Here is a 19449-nt window from a genome sequence, read left to right as displayed (position 1 = left end):
GTTGGCGGCCATCTTGGGGGTATAACAGCCACCATATATAATATGTATATATATGTACAGTATATACTGTATGTAATGCAGCTTTTATAAGAATTTGGAACATGCCTATTGGTGTTTTTGCCCGTTTATTCAACAGCCTTCTGCTCTGAGCAGGCCGCAAATAACACATCATATTATGTGTAAACAAGATGATGAAGATGATGATGATGAAGATGATGATGAAGATGAAGATGGTTACCATGTCGTAGAAGAAGTTGACGATCCAGTAGAAGGGCTCGCTGATCCCCGAGATGTGCTGGAGCCTCTTGGAGCCGCTGTGATGCTCCTGGACCTCGTAAATCACGAAGCTGGCGGTCATGATGGAGAAGCCGGTGAGGATGCACAGCGCCACCAGGACGTTCACCATGTTGCGCAGTCTGAACACACAGGAGAACATGCCAAACATCATCAAACATCAAGGGCGAGGAATTTAACATCCGACATAACAGGACGGCGGACGTGGACGTAAATCCTCGATAATCACACCCGCTCATTTTAGATCTGATTCTAGACGGAGGACAAACCAAAACGTTTATTCATTCTCAAGGTGGGTGTGTCCCAGGACAGGGTTCCGATTCATCCCAGCGTAGTACATACCCTAAACTGTATATTTACTTTAGAACGTCCAATCCACCTTCTGCTCGTACGAGGCTCAAACTTATCCAGCTTTGTTTCAGATGCATTACACTATGCGTAAACGAGAGAGAGGGCCTTCCCCAAAGTGTTAGGACAAAAAGAAAAGCCCATAATTTAGGACAGGGTTCCAATTCATCCCAGCATAGTACGAACACTATATTTACTTCAGAGCATCCAATCCAACTTCCTCATTGCTTTAGGAAATGGAGCGAGACGCAACGAGAACGTCAAACTACTGCCAGTGAGCCGAGGTGAGGATTGAACCCGGGACGCCCGGACACATTGCTGTACACCACCCACACTACCTACCGTACCAAACTGCCCCCCAATCCTTCCTCAAACCCCTCCTCCAGTCCCACGAGGTCCTACGAGGTATCACCAGGTATCAAGATTAGAGATTAGATCCCAAAAATATTTGCAATATTGGAGATGTTGGCGTCGCATTTGGGACAAAATAAAACTGCAAGGCTGCAAATGAGCTTGACGTGCTAATGCTATTTTTATTTTAGAGGATTTGTGGCCATATTTTAATGATCTATACAGTCAAGAACGTGTCAGATTTCAGAAATCAATCAGCGAGAGTTATTGATTAGTTACAGCTTCACGTAGTTTAATGCAGAAGCTGCTGTGAAGTACAGCAGAGTTACTGTAGCTATAAAGCTCACTCAGGTTTTATTATTATTATTATTTATCCATAAAGCTACAAAAATCATTCAAATTAGCCAGTAAATCTGTGTTTCTTATATGTTTATTAATAATAATATCCACATTTGGCCCCTGACTGGCTCAGATTTACCACCGAGCATCGTTCATCCCTCCCAGACGTTCACGAGACCGTCGGGAAGTTCTGTAGAGCTCCGTGCAGACGTGCCTCCCTGCCACTGTGATCTGCTAGTCTATACTCTTAAACGTGACCCGCCTGCACCCCCTCTCACCACCATCACTCTCGCGTGAGGCCGAGCACGTGGGCAAAGGTCAGGCACGCCGAGAGGCCAGAACAAATGAGAAAATCGATCTAAAGAGCGCAATCGGGCTCCAGACGGCAAAGGGGAACGTTTGGCGCTAATGTGACCGGGGTTTGTAATAGCAGCGGCGGAGCTGATGTATGGAGACCAGAACTCCGCCGGTCGGCTGTCGAATAACCCCGGGTAATTGTTTATTTAAAAGAAATAAATAAATATATAAAAATATATGGACAAAATGCTAATTGATTGGATTCTGATTATATAATTATATAATAAGTGGTTTAGGTAGCGGCAGCGGCAGATACAGATGTGGTGGCCACCTTAAGATCCGCCTTAAAAATTATTTCATGTACGATTAGGATGCTGTTTTTTGTACCCCAAGCGGACTTGACCACCCGCTGACCACCTCGTTGTGGCACTACAACCCCAAATCAGAAAGATTAGGGACAGTATGGAGTGTTTTGTCTGGTCATTCCTCCACATTTTTCCAATCGTATAATAATATCATGCACTGTAGAGGGAGAACATGCAAAATCCTTCTAATCGTTCTTTGAGGTTCATTGTTTTTAAACATTTCGATCATTTTCTCACACATTTGTGGACAAACTGGATCCTCTGATCATCTTTACTCATCAGAGACTCTCAGCCTTTCCTGGATGCTGCATTTGTACCAAACCATGATCACAATCACCTGTTTATAATCACATCATTATTTAGTTCTTTCACCTCATTACTAGCCCTAAACTGCCCCCGTCCCAACTTTTTTTGGAATGTGTTGCAGGCCTGAAATGCAGGAATGGATGTTTATTAATAAATGAAATGAAGTTGGGCAGATAAAAGATGAAATATCTCAGGTTCATCCTGTCTGACATCAAATAAAAGTCAAAGTCAATGTAAGAAACTCTGTGTTTTTATTACTATTTGCATTTTCCATACCGTCCCAACTTTTTCTGATTTGGGTTTGTATAATTTGTGCATTAAAAATAATATTACAGGTTCATTGTTTTAACTCAACTGCTATTTAAACCAAACTACTGAACAAGTCGGGCCACGGAGGCAGGATTTAACCCCCAAACCACCTTGAGAGGGAACAAATATTACAGGTCCTTCTCAAAAAATTAGCATATTGTGATAAAGTTCATTATTTTCCATAATGTAATGATACAAATTAAACTTTCATATATTTTAGATTCATTGCACACCAACTGAAATATTTCAGGTCTTTTATTGTTTTAATACTGATGATTTTGGCATACAGCTCATGAAAACCCAAAATTCCTATCTCAAAAAATTAGCATATCATGAAAAGGTTCTCTAAACGAGCTATTAACCTAATCATCTGAATCAACGAATTAACTCTAAACACCTGCAAAAGATTCCTGAGGCTTTTAAAAACTCCCAGCCTGGTTCATTACTCAAAACTGCAATCATGGGTAAGACTGCCGACCTGACTGCTGTCCAGAAGGCCATCATTGACACCCTCAAGCAAGAGGGTAAGACACAGAAAGAAATTTCTGAACGAATAGGCTGTTCCCAGAGTGCTGTATCAAGGCACCTCAGTGGGAAGTCTGTGGGAAGGAAAAAGTGTGGCAGAAAACGCTGCACAACGAGAAGAGGTGACCGGACCCTGAGGAAGATTGTGGAGAAGGGCCGATTCCAGACCTTGGGGGACCTGCGGAAGCAGTGGACTGAGTCTGGAGTAGAAACATCCAGAGCCACCGTGCACAGGCGTGTGCAGGAAATGGGCTACAGGTGCCGCATTCCCCAGGTCAAGCCACTTTTGAACCAGAAACAGCGGCAGAAGCGCCTGACCTGGGCTACAGAGAAGCAGCACTGGACTGTTGCTCAGTGGTCCAAAGTACTGTTTTCGGATGAAAGCAAATTTTGCATGTCATTCGGAAATCAAGGTGCCAGAGTCTGGAGGAAGACTGGGGAGAAGGAAATGCCAAAATGCCTGAAGTCCAGTGTCAAGTACCCACAGTCAGTGATGGTCTGGGGTGCCATGTCAGCTGCTGGTGTTGGTCCACTGTGTTTTATCAAGGGCAGGGTCAATGCAGCTAGCTATCAGGAGATTTTGGAGCACTTCATGCTTCCATCTGCTGAAAAGCTTTATGGAGATGAAGATTTCATTTTTCAGCACGACCTGGCACCTGCTCACAGTGCCAAAACCACTGGTGAATGGTTTACTGACCATGGTATTACTGTGCTCAATTGGCCTGCCAACTCTCCTGACCTGAACCCCATAGAGAATCTGTGGGATATTGTGAAGAGAAAGTTGAGAGACACAAGACCCAACACTATGGATGAGCTTAAGGCCGCTATCGAAGCATCCTGGGCCTCCATAACACCTCAGCAGTGCCACAGGCTGATTGCCTCCATGCCACGCCGCATTGAAGCAGTCATTTCTGCAAAAGGATTCCCGACCAAGTATTGAGTGCATAACTGAACATAATTATTTGAAGGTTGACTTTTTTTGTATTAAAAACACTTTTCTTTTATTGGTCGGATGAAATATGCTAATTTTTTGAGATAGGAATTTTGGGTTTTCATGAGCTGTATGCCAAAATCATCAGTATTAAAACAATAAAAGACCTGAAATATTTCAGTTGGTGTGCAATGAATCTAAAATATATGAAAGTTTAATTTTTATCATTACATTATGGAAAATAATGAACTTTATCACAATATGCTAATTTTTTGAGAAGGACCTGTATATTCGGCTGGTGATCGATAAACCCGGCTCGGACGAGTGAATAGAGCAGTCAGGCCGCTTTAGGCCCGGCCTTTCAGTCCGTTCGCATGTCTAGTCTGAAGCTGTGTGCTTTAAAAAGGAAGAAAATAAATAAATAAATAAATAAAGAATTTTTTTATTTTTAACGGAGGAAATGAAGTGCGTGCTTACATGGCGTCCTCTTCTTCCACCTCACCGGGGTAGGGATGGCTAGACAGGGAGATGGCTAAAGGACAAAATAAATAAACAGAATTAAATGCATGCTTGATTCACATTCACACGACGCCAGCCTGAGCCAAGTCACAGTGCAGACAGGCGACGCCCCGACGGCCCCCGGACGGATTTACGGCCCGACCGGGTTCACCGGCTACATCTGAATGATTGCATCTCCCGTTTCCCTTATTGACTGCCGGGGGGGCATTAATCTTGCCCGCGGGCAGGCGGTGAATCTCTGCCACTGATGCCACTGAGGCTGGTGAAATAGGGCTGGAGCTTCAGTCCTGCTTTATTCACCACAGCCAGGATCTCAACAGCACTAATCACGATTCCTCACACTGCTGCTGCTGCGGGAAGAGAAACAGCGCCCCCTGCCGCACAACAGTGGAAACGCCACACAGAGCCCAGAGCCACACGTTTATATTATTACATTTATCATTTATTATTCATTTACTCGCGTCTATAAACTTAATATAAGCACTTTTTACAATGTCTGGAATAAGTATTCACCCCCCAACCTGCATCCAAAGCTTAATACAGTCCAATTAACAATTAAGGGCCTTGCTCAAGGGCCCAACAGTGCCAGCTTTACATTTATATCTTCAGCATTTAGCGGACGCTTTTTTATCCAAAGCGACTTACAGTACTGTGACAGTATACTGTCTGAGCAATTGAGGGTTGAGGGCCTTGCTCAAGTGGTGGGGCTTGAACCTGCACCCTTCTGATTACTAGTCCAGTACCTTAACCGCTGAGCTACCACTGTCCTTAATGATTGGCACGGTGGGTAGCACAAGCAAGAAGGTCCTGGGTTCGATTCCCAGGTGAAGTGGTTTAGGTCCTTTCTGTTTGTGTGTGTGTGTGTCTGGGAGTGTTTCCTGCCTTTTGCCAGGTGAATTGTACCCACTTTGACCCTGACCAGAATAAAGCGGCAGTAAAACAGGCTGTGAATGAATGATTGAATGGCACAAATAGGACCTTCTTGCTGCGAGGCGACAGTGATACCCATCGAGCCACGAGCCGCCATATATTATTTCATTCATTCAGTCATTGTCTGTTTAACCAGTGCTTTATCCTGGTCAGGGTCACAGTGGGTGCACTTCACTGAGCAAAATGTGGGAAACACCCCGGACAGGTTGCCAGTCCATCACAGGACACACACACACACACACACCTAGGAGGACTTCAGTTTCTCCAATTATTAATCTGACTGCAAGTATTTAGACTGCAGGAGGAAACTGGAGCGCCCAGAGGAAACCCACACAGAAAGGACCCGGACCGCTCCACCTGGGAATCAAACCCAGGACCTTCTTGCTGTGAGGCGACAGTGCTGCCCACTGTGGTAGTCAGGGTCGCGGTGGGTACGATTCACTGGGCGTAAGGTAGGAAACACCGCGGACGGGTTGCCAGTTCATCACAAAGCAAACACACACACTCACACTTAGTGTAGTATCTCCAGTTGTCATGACTGCATGTCTTTGTACTGTGTGAGGAAACCGGAGCTCCCAGAGGAAAGGGAGAACATGCAAAACGCCACACAGATCTACACTGTACAGTGTGCTTTTAACATACCGTATTTCTCTGGGTGTTTGTCCGCAGGCAGTCTGGAGCGCAGGATGAAGTTGTTCAGGCTGTTGAGGTAGGCGGGCATGGTGTGATGCCCTTCTGGATTATACCAGACCTGCACGGGCACAAACAATCTTACTGCACCGAATTACTCAAGTTACTCATGTTTATTTAGATTAGTACTAGTCTGGGTAGTAGAACTAGTCTAACAAGTGAGATGAATTACCTTGGTTAACGTCCTGTTACTGGGCACCTCCAGAACGTCCATCTGTAGATCCCTGGGCAGGGGGTCCCCGAAGGACCAGCCTCCGTACCTAACGAACACACACGCAGGAAGCGCTCGTTAGTTTATTCCTCCAGCAGCGCTACAGTACGCAGGCGAGGTCAGTACAGTCTGCGCTTTCTCACACGGATTCCTCATTAATTAGCAGCCACGCTAGCGGCGGCGTCCTCCCGCCGGCCCTACGGCGCTCTCGCGATCCGTCTTTGTTAGCTTCTCCGCGCTCTTTTCACGGCGTGTGAATAATGCATGACCTGCGCTAACTGTGTTATGCACGATGAAGCGTTTGCGTGCGCTCGCCGCTCGTTCGGGTAGCATCGGAGGAACCGAAAGGTCGCAACGAAGACGTGGAATAAGTGAAGAGATCCATTTTCTTTTATTTATAATTCACTCGCACCTCCCACGTTATACTGCAGTTATACAATCCAGCTAAGCAACATCGACATAACTGACGTCTCGAGCTTATACACGGACAACGATTGGCTCGTCTGCTGCAATCACGACCCCTGCTGGCCGATCGTGGGATAACGGAGATCGGTGCGCGACTCTCCATGCGCAATACGGATCACGGTGCAGGTGAAAAGAAGCGGTCGGTCCTGCACACGTGTCGGAGGGGGCGTGTGTTAGTCACGACCCTCCTCGGTCAGGAGGAATTGGATACGACTAAATTATGAGGCTTTCCTTAGTCTAGTATTCTAGAAAGTCTAGAATCACTTTTTATTTTTGGTGCAGCAATAAAACACACAAGCTTATGACCACTGCGGTTCACACAGCTTGGTCAAGGGTCTACACAGACGTAATTGGCTATGTCTAAGAGGAGCAAATGAACTGCCTATCCGTCGGAAAGTTCACTTGTCGGTGCCGGGCCCATATCGTCAGGTTTTACATGTACAGTTTGTACTATTATTTGTATTTTTTAAGCTCTCTGAGGGACGTGGGGTCGGTTGAAATACTCAGTAAAACGATTTACAGCGTCTGTAAACAGCACGTAACCGTTTTAACTAACCTGTCTCGGACAAAATCGTTGGCGGTGGTCAGCAGGTATCTCTCGATGTCCACTTTGCTCAGGTTGTAGACGATCTGGGACGAGGGGTTGGTTTTATAGGAGGGTTTGATGCCAGACTTCGGGCACGTCTGTAAAACACAAGAGGGCAAAATTGTTTAATTGTGCAAAAAAATAAAAATAAAAAGCAGTAGCAGTGTTTCAGGATTTTGCCAGTTTTATGATGCTTATTTTTCTACATATTTAATGTTACATGTTACTACAGAACTAATATTACTAAATAATACTAATATTACTAGAACTAAATAAACTGAGGTGTGAAACATGGACGTTATAAGTAAATCAATTATAATCTGTTATAATCACCTGTGAAAAGTCGCTGCAGTTACACTCGCCGGTCATTAACGACCCCTGACTGAGGTCCGGGGCCCAATCGCCTGTTACCGTCGTCTCTCTCCTCCGACAGATGCTGTGTAAACATTATATACATTAAACAGGTTTACACGTCTAGTCCAACAGATTTCATCTTTCTAGTATTAATGTTACTTCTATTAATATTAAATTACGCAGCACTTTTAATTCTAAGGACGTCACATCGGGAAACATAAACGACACTCAGGTCCTCTGATACAGGGGTTTATCTGTCCCGAATTTTAGACTGGTCACTGTTGGGGGCAGATGTTTTTATGGTCATGATCCCCAAACTATCTTTTCATAAGTGTCGCTCACTGTACTGTCCACCTTCAAAGCTCAGATTAAAATTCTAATCAGTTCACAGCAACTTCATTCTTCTACTAACAGTTTTTATTATTATAATTATAGATATTATTTTTAAAATTATTATTATTATTATTGTTATTATTGTTTTTATTATTATTATTGTTTTTATTATTATTATTATTATTACCATTTTTATTATTTAAATAATTATTATAACTACTATTGTTTTTATTATTATTATCATTATTATTATTATATTACTATTATAATTATTATTATATATTTTTTTTTTTATTATTATTATATTATTATTATTTTTATTATTATATTATTATTATGATTATTATATTACCATTATGATTATTATTATATTATTATTATTATTATTATTATTATTTTTATTATGATTATATTATTATTATTATTATTATTATTATTATTTTTATTATGATTATATTATTATTATTACTATTATTATATTATTTTTATTATTATTATTTTTATTATTATTATTATATTATTATTATTATATTATTATTATTATTATTATTATTTTTATTATGATTATATTATTATTATTATTATTATTATTATTATTTTTATTATGATTATATTATTATTATTACTATTATTATATTATTTTTATTATTATTATTTTTATTATTATTATTATATTATTATTATTATTATTATTATTATTATTATTATTATTATTATTATTATTATTGTTGTTGTTGCCAAACTGATGAGCTCAACTATCGTCAGAATGAAAATGAAAGTCAGTATAATTAGGGTTAAGGATTATAGTTATAGATTACTCGTCCTGCGAGCTGTCCACAAAGTAAGAACAATATCGGCCTACAACAGAGCCCTGTGGGATGCCTACATTCTAATTGGCTGGCTGATCAGTTAAGAGTGCGGGCCACGCCTTTAGCTGTAGTGAATGATGGGTAATTATGAGTCTGTAAGGGAAAGGGAATTATGGGTAAATATATAGGAGGTCAGTTTGGAGCCATAAGGAGTTTTAGTTGTATCATTACTTCCAAACCTTAGTTTTCTTATGACTCCAGTTATTGGTGGTAATATTTATATTGTTCCAACACACACACACACACACACACACACACACAGTAGTGGACGTCTTTATCTGTATTTAAGCGACACACCAATCCTGCCCCTCTGAGGTCAGCCTGATTTGTCCCGACACCGATCCGAGCGCCTGTAAAATCCGACCCACCCCGGGAACCCGAACCGCGCACGGAATACAAATCACGCCCCGCTATGACAGCTGCATTATGATCCTTTACCCAGGGGTGACACACGGGGGGCTGATTTTATAGAGACAAAGACTCAGAAAACGCGTCCGTGTGTGTTTGTGTTAGAGCCGGAAAACAACAGGCTGAAGATAAACACGAACCCGGATACAAACGGCACCATCGACGGCATACAGATGCACCCGAGGATCCAATTTAGACGGAAGGATCGAGCTATAGCAAAGGAAAATAACAATGCAAGGTGAGAGGAGAGCTGGAACCACGCGCGGGCTTAATGAAGGATGGCGCGCATCGGCTTTATGCATTACATTAGCATATAGGGCATGAAGGGCAGCTACGCAATCGGATTTCCATCACCGGACCCATCAGGATCCGCTGCCAGGTGATTATCATTCAGAATCCGAGCCGTACGCCAGCACCGGCCGTCAAGCCCTTGTTACAGAGGTTATATGTGAGATGGATTCGGGACGGAGCCGGTATAACGTTATCAGCGCTAATAAAATCTGGATGAATGATCCAGGCCTCATTTTAAAATAATCTGAGCTAATGAGTCTCATTCAGGAGCACGGGGGCGCCGAAATTAAAAACCTCAGCTTCATTTTTAACTCGTCACTTTCAGTCGAGACACAGATCAGCTCGCTGCTGATGATAATGATGCTGGCGCTGGATGCCATCAACCTCACTGGTTACCAGTATCCTCCCGTATCAAGTACAGATTTAAACCCTTCATGCTTCATGGTTTCACTCCTACGTTACCACAACGAGCTCCTTCATTCTTCCTGAGCATCGCGTTCTCTCAGATCCTCAGATCTGGGCGGCTGTAACAGACTAGCACCCATGGGCTGCACTATTCTTCTTCCTTTTTTTTTTTTTTTTATAATGGTTGATTATTATTATTATAATTGTTATTTTTATTATTACTATTATTATTTTGATTATTATTATTTTTATTATTATTAATATTAATATTATTATTATTTCTATTATTATTATTATTATTATTATTATGATTACTACTACTAAGATTATTATTATTATTGTTATGCTAAGTATTATAATTAGTATTTTTATTTATTATTTTTTTAACTATTATTCTTATTAATCTGTTATTTTTATTTATTTTTATTATTATTATTAATATTTATTTCTATTTTAATAATAATAATATTATTATATTATATTTTAATATTGTCATTATATACTTTTAGTTTTATATAATTTTATTATTTATTTTAATTTTAATATTAATATTAATTGTAATAATTATAACTGTTATTTGCTTATTTATTATTATTTTTACTATTATTCTTTTAACTTAAATTTTTTTACTATTATTATTATTATTATTTTAAATATTTATTTTTCTTGTATCATTATGAATAATAATAATTATTATTGTTATTTATTATTATTATATTTACTACTGTTATTATTATTATACTTTTATTTTTATTATTATTATTATTATATTTAACATTTATTTTTATTTTAATAATAATAATAACAATTATTACTATTATTATTTTATTATTATTATTATTATTATGTTGTCCAGTGTTTCCCGGTGAAACCGAACCTGCCGCGACCCTGACCAGGATAAATAAATGAAAAATGTTTCTGGGTGGCTCAGGACCCACCGCGACCCTGATGAAGGGAACACTCACTCGTTGTTGGGTTTGTCCATGCAGAAGTGGTCCAGTCCTGGATATGACATCATGGCATCCACCAGGTAACTGGAGTTGGGATTCTGGTTACTGTGGAGATTAAAACGTCCAGTTTATGGTAAATAATCGCTGCTGATCATTCAGAACCTGGTGCGCGTGATCTGTCAGGGCGGGCGGAGGGCGTTACCTGAAGAAGGCGTATTGTTTTCCGGAGTTGTAGAGCGCGGGCGAGAGCTCCAGCTCAGGGAAGAACTCCAGGTTACTTTTGATGGAACCCAGACCCATGGCGGCGATGACGAACACCACGGGGAGCAGAACCTGTGAGATCAGACCCTTCCAGTCTCTCCTGGAGTGATGGATACGCTTCAGGAGCATGGCCAGAACCTGCTGGACCAACAGCTTGAAACCACTGACTGTGGAGTTCCCGGTCAGACCTGCAGGAGGCGCCGTTCAGAGTACAGTTATTCACACGCTTCAGCAAATCAGTGTATAGATTGTATATCTGCATTTTCTCCCCTTTTTTCTCCCATTTAATCATAGCCAGTTCCTCTCGCGCTGCTGGAGACCCCGATGGTGTACGAGGAGGGTACCGTCTGCACCTTCAATTGCGCCCCCTAAAGGTATGAACAGAAACACTTACTGGTTTTCTCTTCGGAGAACCCGCCGGAGGTGAAGTCGTCGTCGTCGTTCAGGCTGTCTGTGGAAGCGGCGGGGTTCAGAATCACTTCGGGTACGGTGTTGGGTCGCTCCTCTGGAGCCTCCAGATCATCCCTCGTCAACTGGAGGAAAACCTGGAGTGAGAGAAAGAGCCGTAGATGTGAAACTTGAGTATACAGCTACGTATACATTTGGGAATTTGGACCGGCATGTGGAGTTCTGGGACGCGGTTCTATGGGGTGACGGATCAAAACTGGAACCGCTTGGCTGTCTGGTGCAAGCATGGCAAGGGTTGCGACCAGAGGAACATCAGAGGAATACCAGAGGAACTGGCTGGCATCATGGATTCAATGCCAAGATATTTTGAAGAGGAACGTTCTGCCTTCTGTGCTACAATTGAACCTTGGTAATACCTGGACTCTCCAGCTTGATGCTGATCCCAAACACTTCCAATCCAACCAGAGCTTGGTCCTGGAATATCCTGGCATTGATCTTCTACGCCTCTAGATTTAAATCCTACAGAAGATCTTTAATCTTCATCAAACCTCAATGAGCTGGAAGCTTTTTATGAGAAGAACGGGTGGAATTTGAGGAGGAACGTTCTGCCTTCTGAGGTGAAACTGAACCTTGGCGATATCTGGACTTTCCAGCAGCACTTCCAAATCAACCAAAGCTCGTTGAAGGAATCAGTCCTGGAACATCCTGGTGTGCATCTTCTACATCTCTAGATTTAAATCCTATAGAAGATCTTCAATCTTTACCAAACGTCAGTGAGCTGGAGGCTTTTTCACGAGAAGAACGGGTCAAGGTTCCACCAAGTACTGAAGCCGGGGGTTGGTTAGGGGGTTGATTAATAGTGAACTTGGACTGATGTTCTTAGAAGATTTTCATTCAATTCTACACAATACCTTATAAGGTAAAGAGGGGGGGTTGAATATTTTTGATTACCCTGCCAGCTAGGGGTGCTAACAAGAATCCTGAACATACAACATGGTCAAAAGTGTTTGGACACCCCTCCTAAAGACTGAATTCAGTTGTAAACCACCCTGAGAAACCCTGGTCTCATCTGAGCTCAGAAGATAAGCAGGGTTGGACTCGGTCAGAACCAGAAGTCTCTGGACAGGACGCCGATCCACTACAGGGCCAGAAAAGCTGGGGATTCGAACCCTGCTAAAGAGGGGGTTGAATATTTATGATCACAACTGCACATGCTTATCTATGTTTAGATCTGTCCCTCACCTCCTCCAGCGTGGTGTCCGAGATGCCGTAACAGCCGAGCTGCAGCTTGTCCAGGTTCTGGTCCAGGCTGCCGAGCAGTGAGCGGTAGGCTGATGCATTCTGGGAGTTGTAGGCAGGAAGATGGAACCCGATGTCTCCCACTTCTCCGTCCTTCAGCCGAGCCTCGGGCAGGTAGGCGTGGATGAAGGATCTGATCTGCTCGATGTCGAACTTGTCGTCCGAGTCGGGAGGCAGGACCTACGGGGCGGGACGGGAACCCAGCACGTTAAACTCAGGGCAGGCGTGGCGGCATTAGCGTTAGCATTTAGTAGAAATCTTTTCCGCTAGGTAAGCAGTACCTTCTTGGTGAGGGTGAGGTTGTAGCCCTGTGCCAGCTTGTCCTTCAGGTAGAAGGGAGATCCGCAGCATTTCAGGCCTCCGCGCTCCAGGAAAGCGATGCGGTCGCTCAGGACCTCGGCTTCATCCAGGTGGTGGGTGGACAGGATGATGGTGCGGTCTGGACAAACGCATATGTTTAAAAACACGCTAGCCCAGCAGTGCTAACATCTCGAGCTCCGCTAAAGGACGACTACACGGATGATGATCGGCTCGTCCGATGGGGGGAGGGATTAGTGCTGCAATCACGACCTCCGCTGGCTGATCGATGGTACTGCACAGTGAGACGGGGGATAACGGAGATCAGTGCGTGACTCTCCATGCGCGATACGGATCCCTCTATGAACCCGTTTGGTGCAGGGGAAAAGAAGCGGTTGGTTCTGCACACGTATGTTAGTCACGACTCTCCTCGGTCAGGAGTGGAGGTCCGACTGGTCTCATCTGAGCTCAGAAGCTAAGTACTTCTATTGGACAATTATTATTATTATTATTATTTAACTTTCATTTTTATGTTTTATCACATTGGTAACCTGACCAGGGTCACAGTGGGGCCTGGATAGAACGCCAATCCATCACGGGGCCAGAGAAAGCATATTATTGAGATTCGAACCCAGTCGGGTACCACAATTTACCGCCGAGCCACTCGCCCACCTCTGATTATTTACATGAAATAAATGATAAGCATGCATTACGTATAGTATTAATGTAGGGGCAAGAGTTTGGGGAAGGTCCTTTCCTGTTCCAGCATGACTGTACCCCTGTACACACAGCAGGATCCATAAAAACATGCTTTAATAGGTTCAGTGCCCAAACTTGAAGCGAATGTGTTAGCCAGACTCATAAAGAAGTTGTTTTTTAATAAGTGGTCACTACATTCTGAAAAAGAACAAAAAAGAACTGAAAAGAACCCAGAAGAAGCTCGTTTCCAAGGTTACTCACCATTCTTCTGCTGCAGAACGATGTCCCAGATGCTGCGGCGTGAGCAGGGATCCACACCGGTGGTGGGCTCGTCCAGGACCACCAGCCGAGAGCCACCGATGAAGGCGATGGAAATCGAGAGCTTCCTCTTCATGCCACCGGAGAGCGTGCCCACACGCTTGTGGCGGTGGGTGTACATGCCCGTCTCCTCCAGGATCCTGAGGTGAACGAGACGAAAGGTCCAGGGTGAAAAGAGAACGGACATGACAAGCTCACGGTCAGGCGTCCAGATACTTTTGGACTTGTTAATGTGACATACTTGCGGACTTCCTGCTGCAATTCCTGCTTGCTCCAGTGGGGGGCTTTGATCTGGCCGTACAGCAGCAGATGCTCCTCGGTGGTCAGATGGTCAAAGTGGACGTCGTACTGCATGCACACGCCCAGCTCCTTGCGCACGTCCTCGGTGGACGCCCGCATGTCCTTGCCGTAGACCTTGATGGTACCGAACGACGGGGCGAACAGTCCGGTAAGGAGAGACCTGAAGCACAAGCAAGAGAGATAAGCAAGAGACGTGAACGGCGGGCGGTCTGCTGCAGTTACGACCTCTGCTGGCTGGTCGATGGTACTGCGCACAGACGCTGCTTGAGATATGTATGAACCTGCCTGATGCAGGTGAAAAGAAGCGGTCTGTACTGCACACTTGTCGGAGGGGGTGTGTGTTACAGGTCCGCAGCAGCAATCAGAGAATTGGATATGACTGGATCGGAAGGAACTAGAGGCTTCCTTACATGGTGGTGGTTTTTCCAGCCCCGTTGTGGCCGAGCAGCGCAGTCACGTGACCCTCGTAGAACTTCAGGTTCAGGTTATCGACGGCCTTCCTGCTGCCGTAGACCTTGGTCAGGCCGTGCAGCGAGACGCCAACCGGAAGATCTAGGACATCCTCCACCTCGCTGTGAGAGAAGAAATCATCTTTACCTGCAAAAAGAGATCATGTTAATGGTACTGAGGGCAGGTCTGGATGGTTGGCATCATTCCTGGCACAAATAAATAACGATAAAGGTTCAGATCGTGGCTTGACAATTAGGGATTTTTCGGTAGAGAGCAGAATTAAGAATTAGAACTATGTTTACCTTTGCCCTGGTCTTTGCCGTTTCTTTGGCTCTCCTGCATGACGTTGGAGAACAGAAGTCCTCGTTTGGCGTCTTTCGACCCTCTGTTGCAGCAGCCGAACATGTCCGCCCAGAACGACGGCTGGAAAGGAAAGTACCACGGAGCGGCGATGCCATAATTCCCTGACGTGCAAAAATAAATAAACAAAGATGAATTGAATTCCACACCTTGGCATCGTGTGCAGGATGTTAGGACGACGTATTTAAAGCAGGCCTGGCTGTACTGGTTTACCTGGGAAGACCATGCGGATGTAAGCACCCAGTACGAAGTAGATGAAGGAGTCGATGAGGAGAAGCCAGCAGAGCCAGCCGAAGGACGCCGTGTCTCCGGCGACAGGAGACGAGTACATGTTGCTCCACTGGATACCTGAAGAAAACACAAAATCAACATAAATAAAGAGCTCGTTCACATATATAAGAACAAGCACTAAACAGAGCCGCATGGCACCACATGGCACGCACTCACCTTCCTCCTGTTTCTCGTAGCGGGTCACGTACTGACTGGCGTAACTGAAGCAGGTTGGAGAGAACAGACTCTGTGAGGAAACAGGAGAATCGTCACACCTCAGTTAGAATCCAGTTTATTACGTTTGTGTTTGTTTACTCAAGTACCTTAACATATGTTCTCTGGATTTGTGGATTTTAATATTATTACTACAATGATTATTATTATTACTATTATTATTATTATTATTATTATTATTAACATTATTATTATTATTATTATTATCATTATTAACATTATTATTATTATTATTATTATGATTAACAATATTATTATTATTATGATTATTATCATCATTATTATTATAATTGTTGTTTTTTATTTTTTATATTAATAATTATTATTATTATTATTGCTGATATTATCATTATTATTATTATTATTATTATTATTATTATTATTGCTGGTTTTATTATTAATATTAATATTATTATTATTGCTGATATTATTATTATTATTATGATTATTATTATTATTCCTTTTGCTAATATTATTATTATTATTATAAATATTATTATTATTATTGCTGTTATTATTATTATAAATATTATTATTATTGCTGTTATTATTATTATTATTATTTATTATTATTATTGCAGATATTATTATTATTAATATTATTATTATTGCTGTTATTATTATTATTATTATTATTATTATTACTATTATTAGTGCTGGTTTTATTATTAATAATAATATTATTATTATTATTATTGCTGATAATATTATTATTATTATTATTATTATTGCTGATATTATTATTGTTATTATTATTATTATTATTATTATTATTGCTGATATTATTATTGTTATTATTATTATTATATATTATATATTATTATTATTTTTACACTCTTTACTGCTATAATTTGTTTAGAATTTATTTCCTTATTAAAAACAATATTAATATTTTAGCAAGCAGCGCATCATGAAAATCCGAACACGTAAGCTCCTCTGTTCTGATCCCGTACCAGCAGACTCTTGACGTAGAAGGGCAGGTTCTCCTCCAGACACATGACCACAATGAAGGGGAAGAAGCAGATGACGTAGATCAGGCTGCCGCTCAGCCCGGCGATGTTGGTCTTGTCGAAGAAGGAGCTGGCCAGGAAGCTGATGGCCAGGATGCTCAGGCCGTAGTCGCTCAGGTAGAGGAAGAGCACGAAGCCGTCGCTTTTGGGAAGCACCCCGCCCTCCTTTAGGATGATGGTGAGCAGTATGACGGTGATGATGAGGAAGACGGCGCTCTCGATGAACCAGGCCAGGAAATGGCTGAAGGGATTGACGCCCATCATCTTCATGTACTGGTGGCAGAACAATGGAGAACCTCTCAGTGAAGGTCTTAAAGGCCGTGAGGAACAAGGAGACATTTTTACGGTTTGATTTAGTAAATACCTCATGCAGGCGCAGCTCTCGCTCGTGGACGAGCTTCTTCACGAAGTTGGCTACGAAGAGCACCCAGCTGATCATGAGGACCAGAGGGAAGGCGAAGGTGATGCTGTTCAGGTAACTGTGGAACAGCAGGCAGCAAAATAAGTAAACATTAAAAAATGCATTTATTTTTAAACCAATCAAGGGTCCCGACGACCCGGCACTTACTCGTCCTTGTAGAAGCAGGGGTACGGGAAGGCCTGGATCTGCACGGCCGGTTCCTGGACCTCGGTTCCGGTCTGCATCTGGATGATGGCCCTCTCGATGCTCTCCTGCAGGTAGATGAACCCTCTGTTGTAGCGCTGGGTCTTGGTGGGAGAGATGTACGTGGCCTTCACCCAGAAGGGGTTCCGGGCGCGGTCGGTCCGCATGGCGTTGTCGATGTGCATGCGGATGGTGTAGTCCACTTTAGGGGGGAGTTTGGAGGAGGACGAGTTGTACTCCTCCGGCAGCTTGAAGATGAGACCTGGAGGAGAGGATTTTCAGATGAAAGGAGCCGGAATATTCGGGGTGTTGAAAGGTGTGTGTGTGTGTGTGTGTGTGTGTGTGTGTGTGTGTGTGTGTGTGTGTGTGAATTGGACTCACTGGCGTAGAGCTCGCGGTTCTGTGCCTGCTTATCGGCTTGCTTGTCCAGTTCCTCGGTGGAGTTGTAGCCCCGGTAGCGGTTGAAGTTGACGCAGGACGAGAGGTTCATCATCAGGTTGGAAAGCGTGGTGATCTGGTCCAGCACGAACTGGTTCTTCTCCAGCATCTGAGTCATGTTCGCTGTGTATAATGTTGGACGTTTATTAACACATGAAATGAAGTCGACCAGACACAGCAATTCTTTTACAATTTTATTTCATCAGCTCCTCCCTTTTTCTCTTAATTTAGTCGTAGCCAGTTCCTCTTCCTCTGCTGGAGGCCCTGATGGTGTACGAGGAGGGTATATTCTCCTGACACGCCCTCCTTTCTTATTCCCCCGTACAGAGAGTCAAGCGCTGATCTCCACGTCCCTCCACTTCTGTACAGGTGCCTTACACGCCTTTAAAGACTGCGCCCACTTTTTTTTTAGTCCTGTCTTTTCCCACCCAGCAGACTATTATTATTAACATTATTTTTTTATTTTTTATTATTATTATTATTTTTAATTTATTATTATTTTTATTATTATTATTATCATCATTAACATTAGTATTGTTATTATTATTATTAACATTATTATAATTATTTTTATTATTATTAACATTATAAATATATTTTTTATTTTTATTATTATTATTATTTTTAATTTATTATTTTTTTTATTATTATTATTATTATTATTATTATTAATTATTAACATTATTATTATTATCATTATAATTATCATCATTATTAACATTATTATTATTATTATTATTATTATTATTAACATTATTATTATTATCATTATTATTATTATCATTATTATTAACATTATTATTATTATCATTATAATTATTATCATCATTATTAACATTATTATTATTATTATTATCATCATTATTAACATTATTATGATTATTTTTATTATTATGATTATTATTATTATTATTATTATTATTATTATTGCTGCTGCTCTTTTCTTATTCGTTTGTACTTTGATGGATCGGCACGCACTGATCTCCACGTTCCCCCACTTCTACTAACCAGGGGCCTTACACAGTGTCGAAGACCCCACCCCGTTTATAGTCCTGTCTTTTCCCTCCCAGCAGACTAGTGGCCGATTTTGTCTGCTGCACTGCCGATCGTGTCCGCTAGGGGGCTCCCAGCCGACCGGTAGCAGTGCTGAGATTCAATTTTTTTTTTAATGATTTGCATTTTCCATACCATCCAAAATGTCAGATAACGGCGAACATCAGACTTACAGAAACTGTTGATGATTCCTTGCATCTGGGTGACGTTAATGCCGGTCTGCTCCTGTATGAAGTTCTGGACGAACGGACTGCGCAGGGAGTTCTGCACAAAAACAAACAAATTGCTAAATAAATATATATATGTTTTATAAAAATGCACATAGCAAAAAATCCTGGACTGATTCTGAGCCTTTTATTGATCTTTTTGTGT

At 42.0% G+C, this 19449-nt stretch overlaps 1 protein-coding gene across 1 annotated transcript in view; it reads right to left on the bottom strand.

Annotated features, from left to right (window-relative positions):
• The window catches only part of abca12 (ATP-binding cassette, sub-family A (ABC1), member 12), an 82648-nt gene that overhangs the window by 15109 nt on the left and 48090 nt on the right, over nucleotides 1–19449 (bottom strand). Inside the window, exons 36-57 of the mRNA XM_063005731.1 lie at nucleotides 19251–19341; nucleotides 17968–18147; nucleotides 17551–17848; nucleotides 17347–17461; nucleotides 16926–17255; nucleotides 15916–15985; nucleotides 15682–15816; nucleotides 15411–15572; nucleotides 15069–15255; nucleotides 14600–14818; nucleotides 14302–14498; nucleotides 13326–13483; nucleotides 12988–13224; nucleotides 11732–11882; nucleotides 11279–11525; nucleotides 11092–11181; nucleotides 7800–7902; nucleotides 7437–7564; nucleotides 6377–6464; nucleotides 6157–6265; nucleotides 4543–4597; nucleotides 239–416 (exon numbers count right to left, since the gene is read on the bottom strand). Of these exons, the coding sequence (XP_062861801.1) occupies nucleotides 239–416; nucleotides 4543–4597; nucleotides 6157–6265; nucleotides 6377–6464; nucleotides 7437–7564; nucleotides 7800–7902; nucleotides 11092–11181; nucleotides 11279–11525; nucleotides 11732–11882; nucleotides 12988–13224; nucleotides 13326–13483; nucleotides 14302–14498; nucleotides 14600–14818; nucleotides 15069–15255; nucleotides 15411–15572; nucleotides 15682–15816; nucleotides 15916–15985; nucleotides 16926–17255; nucleotides 17347–17461; nucleotides 17551–17848; nucleotides 17968–18147; nucleotides 19251–19341 (3528 nt within the window). The remainder of the gene's footprint in view (nucleotides 1–238; nucleotides 417–4542; nucleotides 4598–6156; nucleotides 6266–6376; nucleotides 6465–7436; nucleotides 7565–7799; nucleotides 7903–11091; nucleotides 11182–11278; nucleotides 11526–11731; nucleotides 11883–12987; nucleotides 13225–13325; nucleotides 13484–14301; nucleotides 14499–14599; nucleotides 14819–15068; nucleotides 15256–15410; nucleotides 15573–15681; nucleotides 15817–15915; nucleotides 15986–16925; nucleotides 17256–17346; nucleotides 17462–17550; nucleotides 17849–17967; nucleotides 18148–19250; nucleotides 19342–19449) is intronic.

This window comes from Trichomycterus rosablanca, chromosome 12 (assembly GCF_030014385.1).
Source record: "Trichomycterus rosablanca isolate fTriRos1 chromosome 12, fTriRos1.hap1, whole genome shotgun sequence".
In the NCBI taxonomy this organism is placed as follows: Eukaryota; Metazoa; Chordata; class Actinopteri; order Siluriformes; family Trichomycteridae; genus Trichomycterus; species Trichomycterus rosablanca.
The sequence above is the reverse complement of the archived record's forward strand: the minus strand, read 5'-3'. Positions and strand labels throughout refer to the sequence as shown.